We start from the raw sequence: 18,669 nt of genomic DNA on the forward strand, positions 1-18,669 counted from the left end.
AGAGACGGGGTCTCACTCTTGCTCAGGCTGGTCTCGAACTCCTGACCGCGAGCGATCCACCCGCCTCGGCCTCCCAGAGTGTTAGGATTACAGGCGTGAGCCACCGCGCCCGGCCCCCAGCACGAGTCCTTAACCAGCCAGGGAGGGCTGGACCGAGCAGGCGGCCTCTGCTGCCATCCCCACTCCAGGCCCTCCTGGAGTGCTGGGGGTAAAGGAAGGGGCCAGAGCAGCCCGGGGGCCGAGGCCCGTGGTGCTTCCTGAGGTGTAGCCAGGGTGCCGGGGTGGCACTGACATGCTTGGGCAGGGGCCACAAGGAGGGCTTTGAGGCCTGGGTTTTCTAGACCCCAGCATAGAGCCTGGAGCCAAGGGGCCCACAGGATGGGGGCGAGGGCAGGCAGGTGGGAGGTGCTGGGGAGACCCTCTTGCTCAGCATGCATCAACAGGGCATCTGCTTCTACTCTAGCTGGTGAATGGGGGGCCCTGGGTCCCCCGCTGTTCCGCATCGGCGGGCGGCGGCAGTGAGAGAAGAAAGCGTACTGACCGCTGGGCGGCTTAGGCCGTGGAGGAGCGGGTTTCTTCGGAGGCAGAGCAGGAGTGTCCTGTTTACTTTTAAAGGGGTCATCTGAGAATCCTGCCCCTCCCAAGGAGGAGGTGAAAGGGCCAGAAGTTGGGGGCTGTAAGAGAGGACATGAAACAGAGGCAAAAACAGTCATTAAAACGAAGGCAATGGACGTCCACTGAGCAGATGCTCACGCACCGAGGCCCCTGGCGAGGCCTCCAACCCTCCAGGCTGCATGCCATGGCCCTGCTCGGACCCGAGTCTTTTGAAAGGTCCCTGCTTTCCTACACCCTCAAGGACCTGTGGCCTGCGAGAGGCAAGCTACCTGACGTACAGCAGCCCTGTCCCCTGAGGGCACCCCCGGCTGCGCTTGCCATCCCACCTGCACAGGTGGGAGTGGTGGTGCTGGGGTCTTTCCTGACTCCAGGACTTGGCACACAGGGTCCCCTGGGCCTCCTGCTCACACTCCAGAGACGCACCCCACCCTCACGCCTGGACCCACTGTGGTGCTCGGCGTGGACCCCAGTGTGATGCCTCCCAGCTGAGCGGGTGTGGTCACAGCCTCCGGTTAGGGACAGGCAGCTCCAGGCGCTGGCACCAGATCCCCCCTCCTCACCCCTGGGCTGCCCACATGCCACATCCCATGACTGACCCAGGTCACGTGCCCAGCCCAACCCCACCCATCAGCACAGCCACGCCACCCCCCATCGGACTCTGACCACCTCTGCCTGGAGCCCCCAGCAGCCTCCTCCACCCCTGCACCTGCTCACCCCCACACCTACTGCCTCAAACCCAAACTGGATCACGTCACCCCAGCTCTGAGCAGTTAGACAGAGACGGTTATAGACAGCTGGGTGGTGGTATAGGGGGATGGGGGCGGACAAGTGGGTGGGCAGATGGATGTATAAGTGGATGAGTGGCGGAATGAGTGGTAGGCGAGTGGATGGAAGGACAGGTAGGGAGGGGGTTCAGGGGGTCGGGGCAGGGATGGACAGGGAGAAGGTCGATACGCAGAGGTGATACTTAGGTAGGCAGGTAGCCCTGGACGGCCCACACCTACAGGTAGCTCTGGGCTCTTTAAGTCATTCAGGCCCTCCATTGCTGCCCCCGCTGCCTGATTCTTCAGCCTCATCCCTGAGGTTACCCCCCCCATCCCCTCACGATGACGACTCAGTCCCTGGATTCTCTTGTGATCCCCGGACGCTGACTCGGCCCCACATTTCTGGGCCCTGTGCACATGGGTCTCCCGCTGAGGAGCCTGTCTCCTTCCTCAGACACTGTGGGTGCCCTATCCTGCCCCAGGGCTCTCCCTGGGGCCCCTTCCTACCATCCATGCCTGCTCCAACACCATGCTGTTGCCCAATGGGACACAAGTCACGGCGCCATTGTGATTGGCTTCCAGGGCTCTCACCTGGAGGGCAAGCGCAGGCCCTTCCTCTCCGGCAGTGGACAGGGTCAGCACACGCCTCTGAGTGCCACCTCCCATGGGAACGCCTGCCCCTCACCTCAAGCACCAGCACAGCATGAACTCCACTGCGCCTCAGTTTCCCCACGTGCAAAGTGAGGGGCATGAGGCAGAGCTGCATCACAGGTGCCTGAGTAAAGGGGCTGGGGAGCCCCAGGAGGGAGAAAATTACTTTCTACTGGGGGCAGGGAGAGGGCGGAATACAATAGAAAACAACTACAAAGAGGGTGGGGGGGGACTCAGTGTGGGGTGGGGACGGGCCACAGTGAGAGATGGAGGAGTGGCTGGGAGGGGGCTTTTAACTGTCCCCCCACTAGGGCAGGGCTAGCGACAGAGAACAAAGCAGAACACAAAGGCACCTTTAAGGGGTTCCCTTAGATAACTGGGACCCCATAGACTGCTGGAGGAGCAGGGAGGGTCAACCCCACCTCTAGTGACGAGTCGCAGAGTGTCGGCCACCTTGGCCTCTAACGTCTAGTCGCAGAGTCTCGGCCGCTCGGCCCAGGCAGAGCTGCATCAGGGACAAGGCCCCACTGCAAGAGGCAGCCACCCCTACCCACGCCCAGGTCCCCGAGACAGGTAACTGGCAGGGGCCCCAGGGAGGAGGAGGGGCCGGAAGGGCTTTTGCACACACAGCAGCCCACCTAGCCCTGGCCCTGGGTGCTGCTCGGCTCTCTGGAGCCACCCAGGTGGGAAACGCTCACTCCGCACTGATCTTCTCACCTAACCTAGCCAGTGGCCTTGGGAGGGAGCCCCCCTTTTTTAAATGGGGTCTTGCTATGTTGCCCAGGCTGGTCTCAAACTCCCAGCCTCAAGCAATTCGCCTGCATAAGTCTCCCAAAGTACTGGGATTATAGGTGTGAGCCACTGCACCTGCCCTCTCTGCACAACTTCAGCTAGGCAGGCAGGAATGGAAACCACTTAGCAGAGAGGCAGCAGGACTAGGTGAAGCCCGAGTGGACCCCAGCCCTCATCCTGGTGCTCCGGGGAAGGGGCACGGAGGGGACAACCTCTCTGTGTCTCTTCGTCCACCCTCGGCATATGCTGCCTTCTGGGCCATGTCTCCCCACTCAAATTGAGCCACTGGCCCTGAGGACCAAGGGGTGCCTTTCTGTCCTCTGGGTTGTGCGGTAAGACCTGGGCTCTAAGGGTACGCTCAGCCTGAAGTCCCTAAGGTGTAAGACCTGGTGACGAATTCAAACCTGAGCTGCGTCATCCCCTAGGCTGACTGGGGACATCTCAGGCCAAGCAGGCTCAGCGCCTCCCGCTTACATTTGAACCCGAAGGGCCAATCGGCTCCTTGCAGATGCCAGGGTTCCAATTGTAAACGCCTGGCACCCCCTCAACGGTGAACTCTATCGCTCCTAATGCCAAAACGCCGAGTCATTTCCCAATCCCAATTTTCATGACTTCACATTTCCTAAGACATCTCTCTGGGGACTCAATTCTTTCCTACTAGGGCAGCAGCTTCAAGGAAAGTTGCTATTTTTAGAAAGGTTTCAGTAAAGCTGTCAGGGGCTCGGCAGGAGTGAAGTGTGCTTAAAATAAAAGACAGACAGAAAAGCTACTATGAAAACCGGCTCTGAGAGACACAGGTTTGGGTTCACTGTTTAAAGAACTGGCTCAAAGCAAACGGCTCTGACCTTTAAAAAGCAGCCCTAAGTACGAACGCATAGCTTTAAAAAGTGATTGGGAAGTTGCTAAAAATGGGCTGAACACCAATTAAGTACTTCATAGATGGCCTTCCTTGGGGCACGGAGTGTGAAATAAGTAAGTCAGACTCTTGTTTTTATTCTCAAATGCTCCCCAAAAATATATTTTGGGGAATTTGCTTTTAAAGCAAGCTGGTGTCATTTAGGCCCAATACTATCTAGAAAAATCTCTCCAGGTGGGGGTGGACGGACCTCAACTAAGTGTGCAGGCCTGAGGGCCTCCCAGAGGGAACCGCTGGAAGCAGATCGCTGCCTGTTACTCTCCTCCACAAGCCCAGCAGAGGGGAAAAGTTGGCAATGTTAAAAAAAAAAAAAAAAAGCCCAAAAAACACCTTCTCGTCACTTTACTTTCATTTCCTTCAGCATTTTATTTATATACACGATGTTGTTCTTAAAAAACAGAAAGGTAACCGGGAGGAAAAACAAAGCTTCCAGGTCACGCGGCGCTTGGTATCCAGCTGTCTAAGTGTCACGACAGCAGGAGCGTGTGGGTCGGTGGAAACAAAACAATATAGTACTGGAGACCAATTTTCCACAGCCCCGTCCAACTCTGTTCTGGCCCGGCGCCCCGCACAGGAAGTGGGACTGGCTCTCAAATCACAACCGCACGTGTGTGAACAGCCTGATCTTGGGGCACGAGGACAGGGAGAGGGAGGTCATTCGAAGAGGAGAAAATGCAACTCGGGTTAGGACAGACAGCAAAACAGGGAAGGGCCAGGCTCTGCAGTGTCCCACTCAGGAAAGACGCAGTAGCTCTGGGAAACTCAGGGTCTGTGGGACATGGTGCCACGCTGTGGGGGGAGTGAGGAGACGGTGGTCTGACACTGCTGGGGCTGGGAGGGCTGCTCCTGCCGTCCAGGGCCGAGGGTCGCTGCTGCAGGCTGGCCACCCTGCCCTGGCCCCGGCAACACCCACGCAGCCTCTGCTCTGCCACTGCTTGACACAGGGGTCCTCACTCGTGCACAGCAGGCCCCTGGAGCTTCTCTCTCATCCTTGTCCTAGCTCCGGCCACTCCGGGTGACATGGCCTGGTGCTGACAGTGAGGAGGATGGAGGAAGGAGGATCTGAAGCCCTCTGCCTCCAGGGCCAGCCTCCTGCATATGACAGTCAGAGAAGACGAGCCACAGCCCTGCCCTTGGGATTGCTGCCACCGTGTGGCAGAAGTTTCTGATTTCAGGAGATGGTTTCCCACCTGTTCGGGAGCGTGTGAGCCAACGTCAGAGGAACTCTCACTGCCCTGCTGCCCTCTGGCCATCCCAAACAGTAGAGCCGCTGCTCCACCAAGTTTGGGTACTCCAGCTAACGTGCTTCTCTGAAAACCTGAACAGAACCTCAACTGTTTCTCAGAAGCTGTGCACCACAACCAATCACACGTTGCTACCGCTGCCAACCACAAGGCACCCAGGGAATTGCTTGCTCTGTCGGCTGAGCCAACACGGCACAACCAAGGCAGGAAGCCCCACGAAGCTGGCACTTCGGGGTGCCTGGGTTTGGGGGCTGGCAGCGGCTGGGGGGACTCCGTACCTGGGGTGCTTGCATTCCATGTACTCACAGGGCTCCCTGCCGTCCCCGCCTTCAGGCTGAGGCCACTGCCTCTCCCTGAGTGCTGATGGCACCTGGGCCTCAGCAGGCACTCAGTAAAAATCGGCGGAATGCGTGGGGAAAGCAGGGCCCAGGCTGTGGCCCAGAGGCTCCCTGTCTAGGGCTCCCGAGAAGGAACAAAGCAGGATCGGGCACTGGCACCAGACGCGGCACAGCTTACCTGCTTCCCTCAATGCCCATCAGAGAAACGCGCTCACTGCTGAAACCGAGGGACACACGACGTCGAAATGAAGCACAGCGGACCCTCACCTTGGCTTTATTCTCACTCACCAAGGTGACCATTTTTGATTTTTTAGCAGTTTCTTCTGGAACTTACCTCAGTAATAATGGGCTTCTGCTGTTATTTCTTGATCGGTCCATCTTGGACACTACGGACAGACGTCTTGCCATGTTACAGATGTGGCCCTAACCATGGCGCCCCACCAAGCCCCTCGAGGAAGAGCCCCAATACCATTCGGGCTACAGCCACGTCAGTTCACGCCATCGTGTGTCAGGCTGGACGCACACACTGTCTGGCCTCATAGCGGCCCTGACTAGTGTCCTTCTAGAACAATTCGCTTCTGCCCTGTGGACTTATTCACATCTATTCCTGGGCCTGGCCCTCATGTTTGGACTCCCCTCCTGAGTTCTGCCCCACAGGGGGCTCCAGACACTGGCTCGGCCCACTGCCTCAGACGCCTCACACCTACAGGCCTCGACCCTCCTGGGAGCTCTGTTCTCAACATCTTCATGAGCTCCTACGTGGCCATGGTAACAACTTCATCGCCTGTGATCTGATGGTCGCCAGATGCCAGCAGGAGCCGGGGGAACTGGGGCACGGACGGTCACTGCAAGGGTTTCAGGACTACGGCCATTTCACACAGAGGGAGACGCATCCGATCACAGCCGGGGGTGCTTTCTGGACCCTGCCCTTACTTACGACCTCACGTTTGAAAGGTGCTGGGGAAATACATATGTGACATTAACAATTCTGTCTGGCAGCCCACACCACGACAAGAGGCACAAAGAGACTGGCAGAGGCACGGGGCTCTGTGGGAGGGGCTTTACCTTGGACATCTGGCTGAAGTCGGCAAAGCCCTCAGCACTATTGAAGGACCCACTTCCAAAGGGGTCTAACGTTCCAAAGGGATCTGCAATTGGCACCAACAAAGTCACAGTTACAGGTCTTGAACGGAACATGCCTTCTGGGGTCAAAGGAAAATACTAAACGGCTCCTGACTCAGGCGTCAGGGAGGCTGTCTACATTGGCCAGAGACGTGCACCTGTGTGGTCCTCAACACAGCCTCCCCGCGGGCTCTGCCTCAGGGTTCCTGCATCTCGGTAGGACACTTTCTCACCATGACAGCCGGCTCTGGGAGGGCCAGTGTCATTCACAGCCATCACAGGGGCAAAAAGGTGCTGCAGGGCCACGGCCTGCTGTCCCACTGGGTCAGGGTGGGAGGATGAGACAGAGGGGAGGGGCAATTCAGGGGCCACCCACGGCCCACATAATTTTTGTAGGGACGTCGTCTGCATGGTAGAGATTTTTGCTGAACGTTGCCCGTTGGCCTGGGAGTGATTTGCCTGGAGCAGCTGACGCACCCACCTATGATACCAAACTCTGCTAACCACCAGGTGAGGCCGCACGGCCAGGTGGGGCCCGTTCCCAAGAGAAATGAGGAGCATGCGCTGAACGCTGTGTGCAGGCTCGAGAGCGCAGCGGTGAGGTGAGGCTTCTTCACACACAGACCCCACCACCCAAGCCAGGAGCCTGGGTCAGGCTTTGGATTCTCTTCGGGAGAAAACCCAAAGATACAAACCCAAGGCTGGTACGAAGGAATGAGTAAACAGTAACTAGTAACTCTGGTGCCATCACTGGATTCCTACTGCAAAACGTCCTTTCTGGACAGATGCCACCGCTTGCCCAGGAAGCTGAGCAGCTGGCGTGGGTATTGGTTTTGGCCTAAGGGTCTCAGGCAAGGATCTGGGTCCCCAACTATGACAACACCAAGGCCACGCTGGATGTGGAGGTGAAAGCATTAACTGAGCCTGCTCTGCCACTGCCCGAGGAACCGTCAGGAAGGAAAATAAGCCGCAGGACTCACCTGATCCTTTTGAGGAGACGCTGGAGGAGGAGAAGGGATCGCTGGATTCAAAGGGGTCGAGCTGGGGGGAAGGAGAGAGGAGAGTAAACAGCAGTTCGTTTGTTCCATCACCCACTTGTTCAACCAAACTTTCCTGACGTCCACACCCGCCATATGCAGTGCCAGGCCATGGGCAGGGTGAACTGATTTAAACTAAACCCAAGTGGAGTAAAATCCCTCCTGCAAATAATACACCTGTAAACTCTGGACAAACTACAAACAAAAAATTAAAAAGCCACTACCTGAAGGCTTGGGAAGTGAACCAAAGCAAGAAGACTTTGGGGGAGAATTGAAATTTGGCAGAAGAACACAGTATGAGGTTGAGTTTTCCATTTTGACAGCAAGAGCCTGAGGGTGCCAGATGGCTGCAGTGTGGCGCAGTGCGGTGCAGGCGGCTGACATTACAACGGAAAACTGGGGCTCAGGGATAACCACTGCCATGAGAAAGGGAGGGGTGGATCAGAAAGGAGTGGCAGAGAATAGGAGCCCCCAAATCCGCTGATACGCTCTGCCCAAGTCTCAGGCTGACCCCTGCCCCGTGTGTGCATGGTAAGACTCAAAGAGGCCTGCAGCTGAGGCTGTAAGAATTAAACCTGGATTTGAGCATCTGCAGGAGGCAGGCGAGGGAGAGTCAGAGTGTGAGGCCCACCAAGTTGTTTGCCTGCTGAAACAAAACCAGCCACATTCTTTGGAGGAATGTAACAGAACACAGTCTCCACAACAGCACTTGCAATGTACAGGATACATTTCTAAACTAGTCAACACACAAAGAACCAGAAAAATGTGGCCAGTTATCAAGGGAAAAGACAATCAAGGGGGCCGATTCCACGACAGACACAGATGCTGGAATTCTTGGACAAGGACAACCTTAAAGCAGTGATTATAACTATGCTCAATGAGGAAAAGGAAAATACACTTAAAATGAATGAAAAAATACGAGATCTTAGCAGAGAAATAGAAATTATACAGAAGAAACAAACAGAAATTCGACAACTGAAAAAGTATAATATCTAGAATGAAAACTTCAGTAGGTTAAACAAACAATAACAGAGGAAAGAGTAAGTTAAGTTGAAGATAGATCAGTAGAAATTACCTGATCTAAAGAAAAAGGAAGAAGAAGAATGAAAAGAAAAAGAAACAGAGCCTCAGGGACCTGAGGGACAATAATAAAAGGTCTAACAAACATGTAACTGGAATCCCAGAAGAGAGACAAAATAGGGGAGAAAAAAATATTTGAAGAATTAATGGCTGAAAACTTATCAACTTTGGTGAAAAAAAAATTTATAGACACAAGAAGCTTGGCAAAGCCTAAATAGCATAAATACAGAAAAAACCACATGTAGATATGTCACAAACTAATAAAAACCATAGATAAAGAAAGAATCTTGGCCAGGCATGGTGGCTCATGCCTGTAATCCTAGCACTCTGGGAGGCTGAGGCAGGAGGATGGCTTGAGCTCAGGAGTTCAAAACCAGCCTGAGCAAGAACAAAACTCGTCTCTACTAAAAACAAAAATTAGCCAGGCGTCGTGGTGCACAACTGTAGTGCCAGCTACTCAGGAGGCCGAGGCAAGAGGATCACTTGAGCCCAGGAGTTCGAGGTTGCAGTGAGCTAGGCTGACACCACTGCACTCTATCCAGGGTGACAGAGCAAGACTCTGTCTCAAAAAAAAAAAAAAAAAAAAAAAAAAAATTCTTGAAAGCAGAGGAAAAAATACATTACATACAAGACAACTATTGAAAAGACAAATCTTATCAAGGACAATAGAGGCTGAAAAGCAGTAGAACAACAACCTAAAGTGCTGAAAGAAAAAAAGAAAATACTGTATTGAGCACAAATATGCTTCAAGAATGACAACACAATAGATCTGCACTACATGAAGTGCTAAAGAAAATTCTTTAGGCTGAAGGAAAATGACAATGGAGGGAAAATCAATCTTCAGAAACGAATGAAGAACATTAGAAATGGTAAATATTTTGGTAAAATTAAGACTTTTCCTATTCATTTCTTTAAAATACACACAGTGGATTAAAGCAAAAATTAGAACACTGTCTTATGGAGTTTATAATGTATTCAGGTGTATGACATTCATACAATAGCTATAACATAAGCACACTGATTGGGGAGGAGGATAAATGGATCTATATGGTTGCAAGTTTTCTACATTTTACATAAAGTAATAATATTAACTCCAAGTAGACTACGAAATGTTAAAACTGTACATGGTAATCCCTAAAGCAACCTCTAAAAAATAACTAAAAGAGGTATAATTAAAATAAGAAGATAATAGATAGAATAAAATGGAATTCTAGAAAATATTCAAATAATCCAAAAGAGGGCAAGAAACAAAATATGGGATAAAAAGCAAGCAAATATTTGCTTCTAACAGGCTGTTAGGGAAAAAAAGCAAATCAAATATAGTGGACTTAAATCCAACTATATCGATAATTACACTAAATGTTAATAGACCAGAAACTCCATTTAAAAGGCAGAGACTTCCAGACTAGATTAAAAAAAAAGCAAGCCCTGACAGTATGCTAATTACAAAAGACACCTATCAAATATAAAGACCCAGGTAGCTTGAAAGTAAACGGCTGAAAAAAGATATACCATGCAGTAAACAGAAAAGGATGAAGTAATAAAATAGATTTCAAGACAAAGAATATCATCAGAGATCAAAAGGAATCTTTTCTAATGATAAAGGTTGTTGGATTAGGAAGACATAATAATCATTAATGTGTATGCACCTCACAAAGCTTCAAAATACACAAAGCAAAACTTGACTGAATTAAAGGGGGACATAGATAATTCCTCAATCATAGGTGAGGGTTTAACACCCCTCTCTCAGCCATTGGTAGAGCTAAAAAAACAGGTAATCTGAATGCTATCAGCCAACTCGACCTAATTGGCATTTAGAGAACATTATGCCCAACTGCAAATACATATTCTTCTCCAGTGTATATGGTACGTTCACCAATACACACCATAGAAAACAGGCTCGATAAATTTAAAAGTATTGAAAACATACAGAATATGTTCTCTAATAACAGATTTGATTAGAAATCAATATTATAAGATACCTAGGGAAAAAAGCCAAATATCTGCAAATAAAATATACCACCCTTTAAATAATCATGGGCAAACAGAAATCACAGGGGAAATTAGAAAATATCTTAAAACTGAATGACAATGACAATGAAAATACAGTTTCAAAATGTATGGAACACAGCTACAGCAGAACAGCAGGGTAACAGGCTGCTTTAAATGTAGACAGATGTTCCTCCACTTACAGTGGGGCTACATTCCCATAAACACCCTGTAAATCGAAAATATTGTAAGTTGAAAATGTGTTTGATGCCCTGATAAACCCATCGTAAAGTTGGAAAATCATAAGTTGAACCAATGTGAGTCCAGAAGCTCCCTGACTTATAATAGGGTGACTTCTCTTAATCCACTGTGGTCAAAACATCTTAAGTTGAACCACTATAAATTTGGGATCATCTTTATATTAGAAAACAAAGTCTAACATCAATGGCTTGAAGGCTGGATCGTAAGAAGTTAGAAGAGCAAAGTGAACCCAAAGCGAGGAGGAGAAAGGAAATAACAACAGGAGAGAAGCAATCAGTGAAACAGAACACTAACAGTAGGGAAGATTCACAAAGCCAAAACATGGTTCGTGGAAAGGATCAACAAAATTTGAGAAACAGATCACCAATACCAGGAATAAAAGGCAGATTCTCACTACAAGTCTTAAAGACATTTTTTTAAAAGGCTAAAAAGGAAACATTACAAACAAGTCCCTGCCTCTGCAGCCACAAAGCCAACGGCTGCCTCACTATCCGTGAGGGAGACTGGGCCCAGGACGCCAGCTCCCCGAGAACAGCCGGCACAGCTCACGCTGACAAGCCCGGTGGGGAGCGAGCAAGCACGCTGGGGACTCGCTCCATGCTCCAAGAAGGGGGCCAGCTGTCAGGAGGCGCCACCTTCCCTCCTTCTCTCTAGGCATTCGGCTCTCCGATGTCTGCCCCACTCACCTTTGCCGGTAGGGAAGGGTTTTTCGTGAACAGGTCTGAGGTAAAAGGGTCGTTCTTCGTCTGTTTCTTAAAGAAGTCGTCAGTGGTGGAGCTGCGGAATGGGTCACTTTCTTTGAAAGGATCCCCTCCGAATGGATCTGGAAGGTGTTTAGGGAAGTTAAGGAAAAATGCCCCCCGAGTAAACAACGTTATGCTTAGTGACGGAACTCAGGCATAAAAGAACACATAACTGAATGGTGCCATTTCCACGAAATTCTACAAAAGGCAGAAACCCCAGTAACAGCAAGCAGGTCAGTTGTGGGGGGCGGGGAGGTGACGCCAAAGGAACACAAGGGAACGTATAGGGATGAGGGAACTGTTCTCTGACCACACACATCTGTCGAAACTCATCTCATCGTATGCTTAAAACGGGCAGATTTTGTCATGTGTTATTTATGCCTCTTAATAAAGCCGATTTTAAAATAAGAAGCAACATGGGTCAATCCACGGGTAGAGACAGAAGGCAGATTGGTGGCTGCCAGGGGCTAGGGGAGTGGAGAGTGACTGCTACAGGGGACAGGGTCTCCCTTTGGGGGGATGAGAATGTCCTGGAACCAGAGGAGGTGGTGTCTGCACAACCTGTGGATGTGCTACACGCCACTTAAACTGGACACTTTAAAATGGTGAATTCTTTGTTATGTGAATTTCACCTCAAAAAAGAAAAAAGAAAGAAACTAGCAAGCAATGTGATCCCAACGCCAACTACGCCCACAGTTCCCTCGCCCAGCGCCCCGGAGTGGGGTGACTGGACCGAGACCGGGGAAGCCACCGCCAGAGGGACGGAGACACCAGGCTTGCGTTCAACGCAGACAACCGTCCCTCCGCATCTACACTGCTGCCAGCCCCAGCGTGTGTACAGAGGTCCCACTGAGTGTGGATATTGCATAGGATACCTGGACACAGGCAACTTCATCACCAAACTGCTGTGGGCACAACCCAACAACAACTACCTGGCTACCGGGAGCTGCTGCTCGAGTTCTGAGTGTCATTACCAGGTTCCTTCCAGAACTAATCTCCCTGCCACCATGTCTTGGAAAATCTGGAAGGGGGAAGCTGGGAGGTGTTTCTCCATTTTCCTCACCTTGAACTAGGGCTGGAAGTATTCTGAGGACTAACTAGTCCAGGGAACATTTAACAAAAGCCTTTACCTGCTGAAGCTGTCTGCTGTTCTGCAAAGGGGTCATTCTGGAAAGGGTCGCCTAGATTGGAGAGGAGGGAAATGCTTATTAGCTCTGGGACGGAGGAACAGCACCTGGCAGGTCACCTGGACATGGCTGCCCACCTGCCAGGCCTTTCACTAACTTCTACTCCCCACCCCCAATTTGGGGAGCAAATGTTACTTCCTTCTCCACCAGCCCCTGCCCCCGGTAACTTCAGCATATCCAAGTGGGAGGCCTGGAGGCGGCGGCCATTCTTGGCTAGAACATTCAAGATGGCATGGAAGGTATCACTGGCTGCTTGGCGTGGGCCAGAGATGTAGAACGAGCCAGAACTCACTTCTCTTTCCACGCCCAGTTTCCTTTATCTCACCGCCTGCCACCTCCCACGGTAAGAGAACATAGGTCCCCAGGGCTGTTCCACACTTCACTGCCAGTGCACTTGAACTTCCAGAGCTGCCTGATTCACCTCTCAGACCTAAGATACCTCAGCCCCAAACCTGACACTTGAAGGGAGCTCCCACTGCCCTCCCCCTGCCTCCAGATTCTTCTCAGAAATGTACAGATAACCTTCTTGGAAATACTATTTTGCTCTGAAAAATGGAGAGAAGTTAGGAAATCTTGTTTCTAGAATTATTCTTAGTTATTCTTGACTGGTACGTGAGTAACTCTGGGTAAACTCCTGAGAGTAGGAAGACCTTAGGCTTACGTAGCAATCCGTGGTTTCATAGGTACTTTCATAATCATTGATCTATGGTATCAACCCTGCGAGGCGAGCAAGGAAGAGTTTATCAACCTGCCAAGGGATTAGGAAACTGAAGCAGTTTGGAGTTTAAGGGCCAACCAAGAAGCCCTCAAACACAGGAATCTTGCTGTGAGCGTGTAGCTCTTCCCGCCACATCCTGACGCTCAGCTCTGTAGTTAACAGGGTAAGATAAGAAACTCCAGAGGCTAATTAGGCTTCAAGAATTCCTTTCCTCCTCCATTTCAGATCATGCTATTTCCTCACTTGTCAAGCCACTGAACAACTCCAAATGACATAAAATAAACAGTCTTTCATCAAGAACGTGGGCACCAAGTGAGATACCTTTGAAAGGGTCAGCTCCTTTAAATGGGTCGGATTTGAAGGGGTCCTCTGCCTGGAAAGGATCCGGATGTAATTCTTGCGTGTTGTTGCTAAATAACAAGGCTTTATTTTTGAAAGGATCATCCTATAATTTTGTGAAGAAACAGGACAGGGATTTTATTATTTCAGATTTAAAGCAAAGTACAGAATTCCATACCTAACTTGCATTTTCACTTTAAGTAGTACGACCATAAAAAGAATGATTAAAAAAAAATGATGAAGTATGGACTTCACTGAATAATAATGTTTGATGCTGGTTTATTAGTTATGACAAATGTACCATGTAAGATATGAACAGGGAAAACTGGGTGTGGGGTATATGGGAACTCTGCCCTATCTTTGTAATTTTTCTGTAACTATTCTATATAAAATAAAAGTTCAGGCCAGAAATGGTGCCTCATGTCTATAATCCCAGCACTTTGGGAGGCTGAGGTGGGAGGACTGCTTGAGTCCAGGAGTTTGAGACCATCCTAGGCAACATAGCAAGACCCCTGTCTCTACAAATAATAAAAAAAAAATTAGCCAGATGTGATGGTACACGCCTGCAGTCCCAGCTACTTGGGAGGCTGGGGTGGGAGGATCACTTGAGCCCAGGAGTCTAAGGTTGCAGTGAGCTATGATCAGGCCACTGTACTCTAGCCAGAGTAACAAAATGAGACTTTGTTTCAAAATAAATTAATTAATAGTTAATTAAGAAATCATTGAGTAGAAGCAACACAAATGTCTATCAATGGATGAATGGATAAACAAAATGTGGTCCATCCATACAACAGATTATTATTCAGCCTTTAAAAGGAAGGAAAGTCTGATACATGCTACAATGTGGATGAACTCTGAAGACATTATGCTACATGAAATAAACCAGTCACAAAAAGACACATACTGTGTGATCCCACTCACAGGAGGTCCCTCGAGTAGTCAGATTTATAGACACAGAAAGAAAGGTGGGTGCCAGGGGCTGGGGTGGGGAACGAAGACAGTATGGAGCGTGATGCACGACAACGTGAATGTACTTAACACTACTGAACTGCACCCTTAAAGATGGTCATGATGATAATTTTTATGTCTATTTTGCCACAGTTAAAAAAATTTTTTTAATTCATTGAATCAGAAAAAAGTAATGTTTTTAGAAATATTACAAAGAAAACATAAACAGCCACTCAACAACTGCAACACAGGGCTCATTCCAAAGTGTAGTTTCAACACCAAGAAACCCGTTAGTTGTTTACGCTCTATGAGGAAATGAGTACTTATGCAGTTAGAATTACTAAAGCATATACAACACTTTGCATTTTAAAAAAAGGTGCTTGTTTCTAGAAACAAACAGGCATCTTGAAGCCAGGAGAAAAAAAGTATTGACTTTTGAAGAGCACATTGTTATAATGGAAAACAGCCTGTGAGGGGTGGGTTTGTAAAATACATGGGAACAATGCACTTGGTTTAGAACTAAGCAGTGTATTTTAGTTACTAAAGACACGACCTCAGTGAAAACACGGATGTTTCATGGTGATATTAAAAAAAGCATAACACCCTCACTGAATTTGGCAAATATGTTGTCATCTTTGTGCAGGACTGGCAGACCAATCCAGTATTCCAACCAACTGAAACCAAATGATCACAACACTGAGACTTTCATGAAAACATAGACAATGGTTTGGGGCAATGACATCAAAGGTCCAAGAGGGCTGCCACCACCCTGGGGCAGCTGACTCAGGGGCACAGGACAGTTCTCAGAGGTATTAGGTTAAGAGAAGCCATGGTCCGGGCTATGAATGAACGTGAGCCGGCGTGGGGGCCTCTTCCCCAGCCCTGGCTCTGGGAGAACGCACCAACATCCCTGCCCTCTGCCAAATACGGAACAGTTTTCTTACCTGGGGAAGATTAGCCGGAGCCTCTGACCACAGGGCTTCCCAGGGTGGGGAAACCAAGCTGGTTCTTAGGCAAGTAAAGAACAGATGTCCGAGAGCACCGCATCTGGAAACGGTGCTGGCATTCTGCACGGACGTCACGGTGCTGACGACTGCAAGACTCACGCGCCCAGCGAGCGTCCGACAGGGTTCTCGGACACAGACATGGATGGAGAAGTCCTGATCTAAGGAAGCCAGGGGGCCAGAGTGGAAAATGCACTTCTCATGCTGCACTGCGGGGCAAGGGATGGATTTGTTCCAGAAGGAGGACAGAGGGGGATCACCACCTGAATGAAGTGGTGAGTTAAGAATGATAGCTTGGCCTCAGAACAGAAGCTTCTGTTTAGTTTTTTAATTGACATTTATTTACAAGTTGGGTTTTTCCTTTCTTTCTTTCATTGTTTTTAATCGTCGATTAGAAGGCTGCCAAATAAGTGTACAATGGCAGAAAAGAGAACGAGATTCTGGGAACTCCGGTTGCAAGCCTCCTGCACTGAGTCGGGGCCTATTAATCTCCTTAGGAGGAATCATCTGCCTAAGGCCACCATTGTTCCTTCACCTTCAAAGAAGCCTGAGAAGACACAGTGGCGTTCAGGTGGTTAGGCTACCTAATGGTGGCTTTGATTCCAACTCACAGTTTCAGAGTAGAAAACCCGGACTTCCCACCCATTACAAAGATGTCATCAGCCAGGGCATGGTAGTTGAGGCAGGAGGATCACCTGAGGCCAGCCTGGGCAACATAGCAAGACCCCCTCTCTACAAAAAAATTTAAAAGTTAGCTGGGCATGGTGTATGCACCTGTAGTCCCAGCTACTAGGGAGGCTGGGGCAGGAGGATAACTTGAGCCCAGGAATTCGAGGCTGCAGTGAGCTATAATTGCACCACTGCACTCCAGCCTGGGAGACAGAGCAAGACCATGTCTCTGGAAAAAAAAAAAAAAAAACAGAGATTCTACCAACTTCACTACACCAAGAACTGACTCATCTGCCAACTTAGGGGACGCAAGTACACAGACAAGTCCTGGGATGAACAAAATGTCTCCTCACAGAGGTGAATATCTTGATCAAGTTCAGCAACCAGTCTTATGTGCTGCCCTCCTTTAGAAATAGACATGGCCAGCCGGGCGCGGCGGCTCACGCCTATAATCCTAGCACTCTGGGAGGCGGAGGTAGGTGGATTGTTTGAGCTCAGGAGTTCAAGACCAGCTTGAGCAAGAGCGAGACACCGTCTCTATTAAACATAGAAAGAAATTATATGGACAGCTAAAAATATATAAAGAAAAAATTACTTGGGCAGGGTGGCACATGCCTGTAGTCCCAGCTACTCGGGAGGCTGAGGCAGGAGGATTGCTTGAGCCCAGAACTTTGAGGTTGCTGTGAGCTGGACTGATGCCACGGCACTCTAGCCCAGGCAACAGAGTGAGACTCTGTCTCAAAAAAAAAAAAAAGAAAAGAAATAGACATGGCAACTCTGAAAGGGCACTGAAGAAATTTCTGGGATGGTCCTTCCCTTCCTTTCCTGCGAATTTGGGTGGTTGGCCCAATGTAAATGGTGCTGGGCTGGGGCGTGCTGGCAAACCAGTTTTCTGAGAAGAAAAAGCCCTGATTTGGAGCCTCTGCCAATTCCTGTGGTGTGAATACTCCCACTGTGGTGGTTTCAAGTAACCACAGGTTTAACCACCAGCTCATGAGTCCCTATTTAATAGTCGACTTTGGGGAGTCAGTAAGAACTGGCTCTGGAATGCCACTGGGGCTACATGTGACAGATGACCTGGACTAATCTTTCATGACAAATTCTCGGTGAGATTTAAGTCTAGAATGGTTTATTATTAATACTACCTTCTCTCTACTCCAGGTTGGTTGGGGACTGAGCAAGAGGCCAAAATTCTCATAATCAGATGACAGATGAGAAATAAATATGGCTTTGAGAACCCTGTGTGTCTTGGAAAAAGTCTCACTGTGTGAGCTTAATAACTTGGGTAACTTGGGTAGACTTGTCCAGACACAGAAAGTTCCAGAAGCAACACTTCAGTTATACTTTTCTCAGGGATCTAAATCCCCCACCTTCACCCGGCAAAGAGAACTAAGAGAGCTCTCTCTTTGCCCTGGAGCAGTCCCGAAATGTTTAGGAGTAAATGGTGGGGGGGAGAGGGAACCCTCTTCAAAGTGTTTATTAAGCAATGGAAACAAACCAAAAAAATGCTTTAAAGACTGTATTTGTACAACAACATAAAGATAGTTTTTCTTCCAGACATCTGTTTCCTATGTAACATATCTGATGTCTACATTCCAAGAGTAATTGACTCATGTAAATTTTGCCCCACTTAAAAGATGATCAAAAGTAACGAGAAAGGTAAAAATCTGTGTGTGGGGGGCTCCACTGGCTACTTGCAAATTGCGACTTCACTGCCAACTTTTTTCCAGGTAAATCAATCTTTAAAAAAACCTGCAAAAGGGGTGTTTAAGAGGGACCTGTTCCCTGACCTAAGACCAAACGGGGCAAGCTGAAAGCCAAGCAAGGGGGAACAGTGCCAAGATGGGAAAGTAAGAGCAGGGTCGTGAGGCGGAAACACACACACCAAGAACAGGAGCAAAGCACGAAGTTCTGGCTTCATGTAATTCATGAAGGATGAACGTTCACTGTTTAAATCGAGACGACAAAGTGGATGATGAGCCCAGCGGCAGACATGGAAGTCACCGGTTTATAAGTCCGAGAGAAAAAGAGTATTTGGGGAGGACAGAGGGAGGCAACGCACCCAGAGTGCGGGGCAAGAGACAGGGGCTTGCCAACTGTGTCTTCTAAGAGACCCAGGGAGGCCTGTGCTTCCCCGTGAATTCCTGAAACTGAGAACTTGGCTACTGAGAAAAGAACCATGTCAAGGAATGAACATAAAGAGGTGAGTCTGGAGTTTAGAGAGAGGGAAACCATATTATTGTGACAGGGAG

General features: G+C 49.3%; 1 protein-coding gene across 8 annotated transcripts in view; it reads right to left on the bottom strand.

Annotated features, from left to right (window-relative positions):
- Window positions 1-18,669, bottom strand: part of EPS15L1 (epidermal growth factor receptor pathway substrate 15 like 1) — a 97,576-nt gene that overhangs the window by 20,694 nt on the left and 58,213 nt on the right. For 4 of the 8 annotated variants that reach the window (XM_045551281.1, XM_045551290.1, XM_045551325.1 and 1 more), the window contains exons 17-22: window positions 13,779-13,902; window positions 12,683-12,733; window positions 11,496-11,632; window positions 7,423-7,483; window positions 6,386-6,468; window positions 542-674 (exon numbers count right to left, since the gene is read on the bottom strand). In XM_045551281.1, coding sequence (XP_045407237.1) covers window positions 542-674; window positions 6,386-6,468; window positions 7,423-7,483; window positions 11,496-11,632; window positions 12,683-12,733; window positions 13,779-13,902 — 589 coding nt within the window. Of the gene's footprint in view, window positions 1-541; window positions 675-4,089; window positions 6,278-6,385; window positions 6,469-7,422; window positions 7,484-11,495; window positions 11,633-12,682; window positions 12,734-13,778; window positions 13,903-18,669 lie in introns of those variants that run through there. The other 4 variants (XM_045551291.1, XM_045551316.1, XR_006735150.1 and 1 more) reach the window with 3 other exon arrangements.

The sequence above is a fragment of the Lemur catta genome, chromosome 1 (assembly GCF_020740605.2).
Source record: "Lemur catta isolate mLemCat1 chromosome 1, mLemCat1.pri, whole genome shotgun sequence".
Lineage (NCBI taxonomy): Eukaryota > Metazoa > Chordata > Mammalia > Primates > Lemuridae > Lemur > Lemur catta.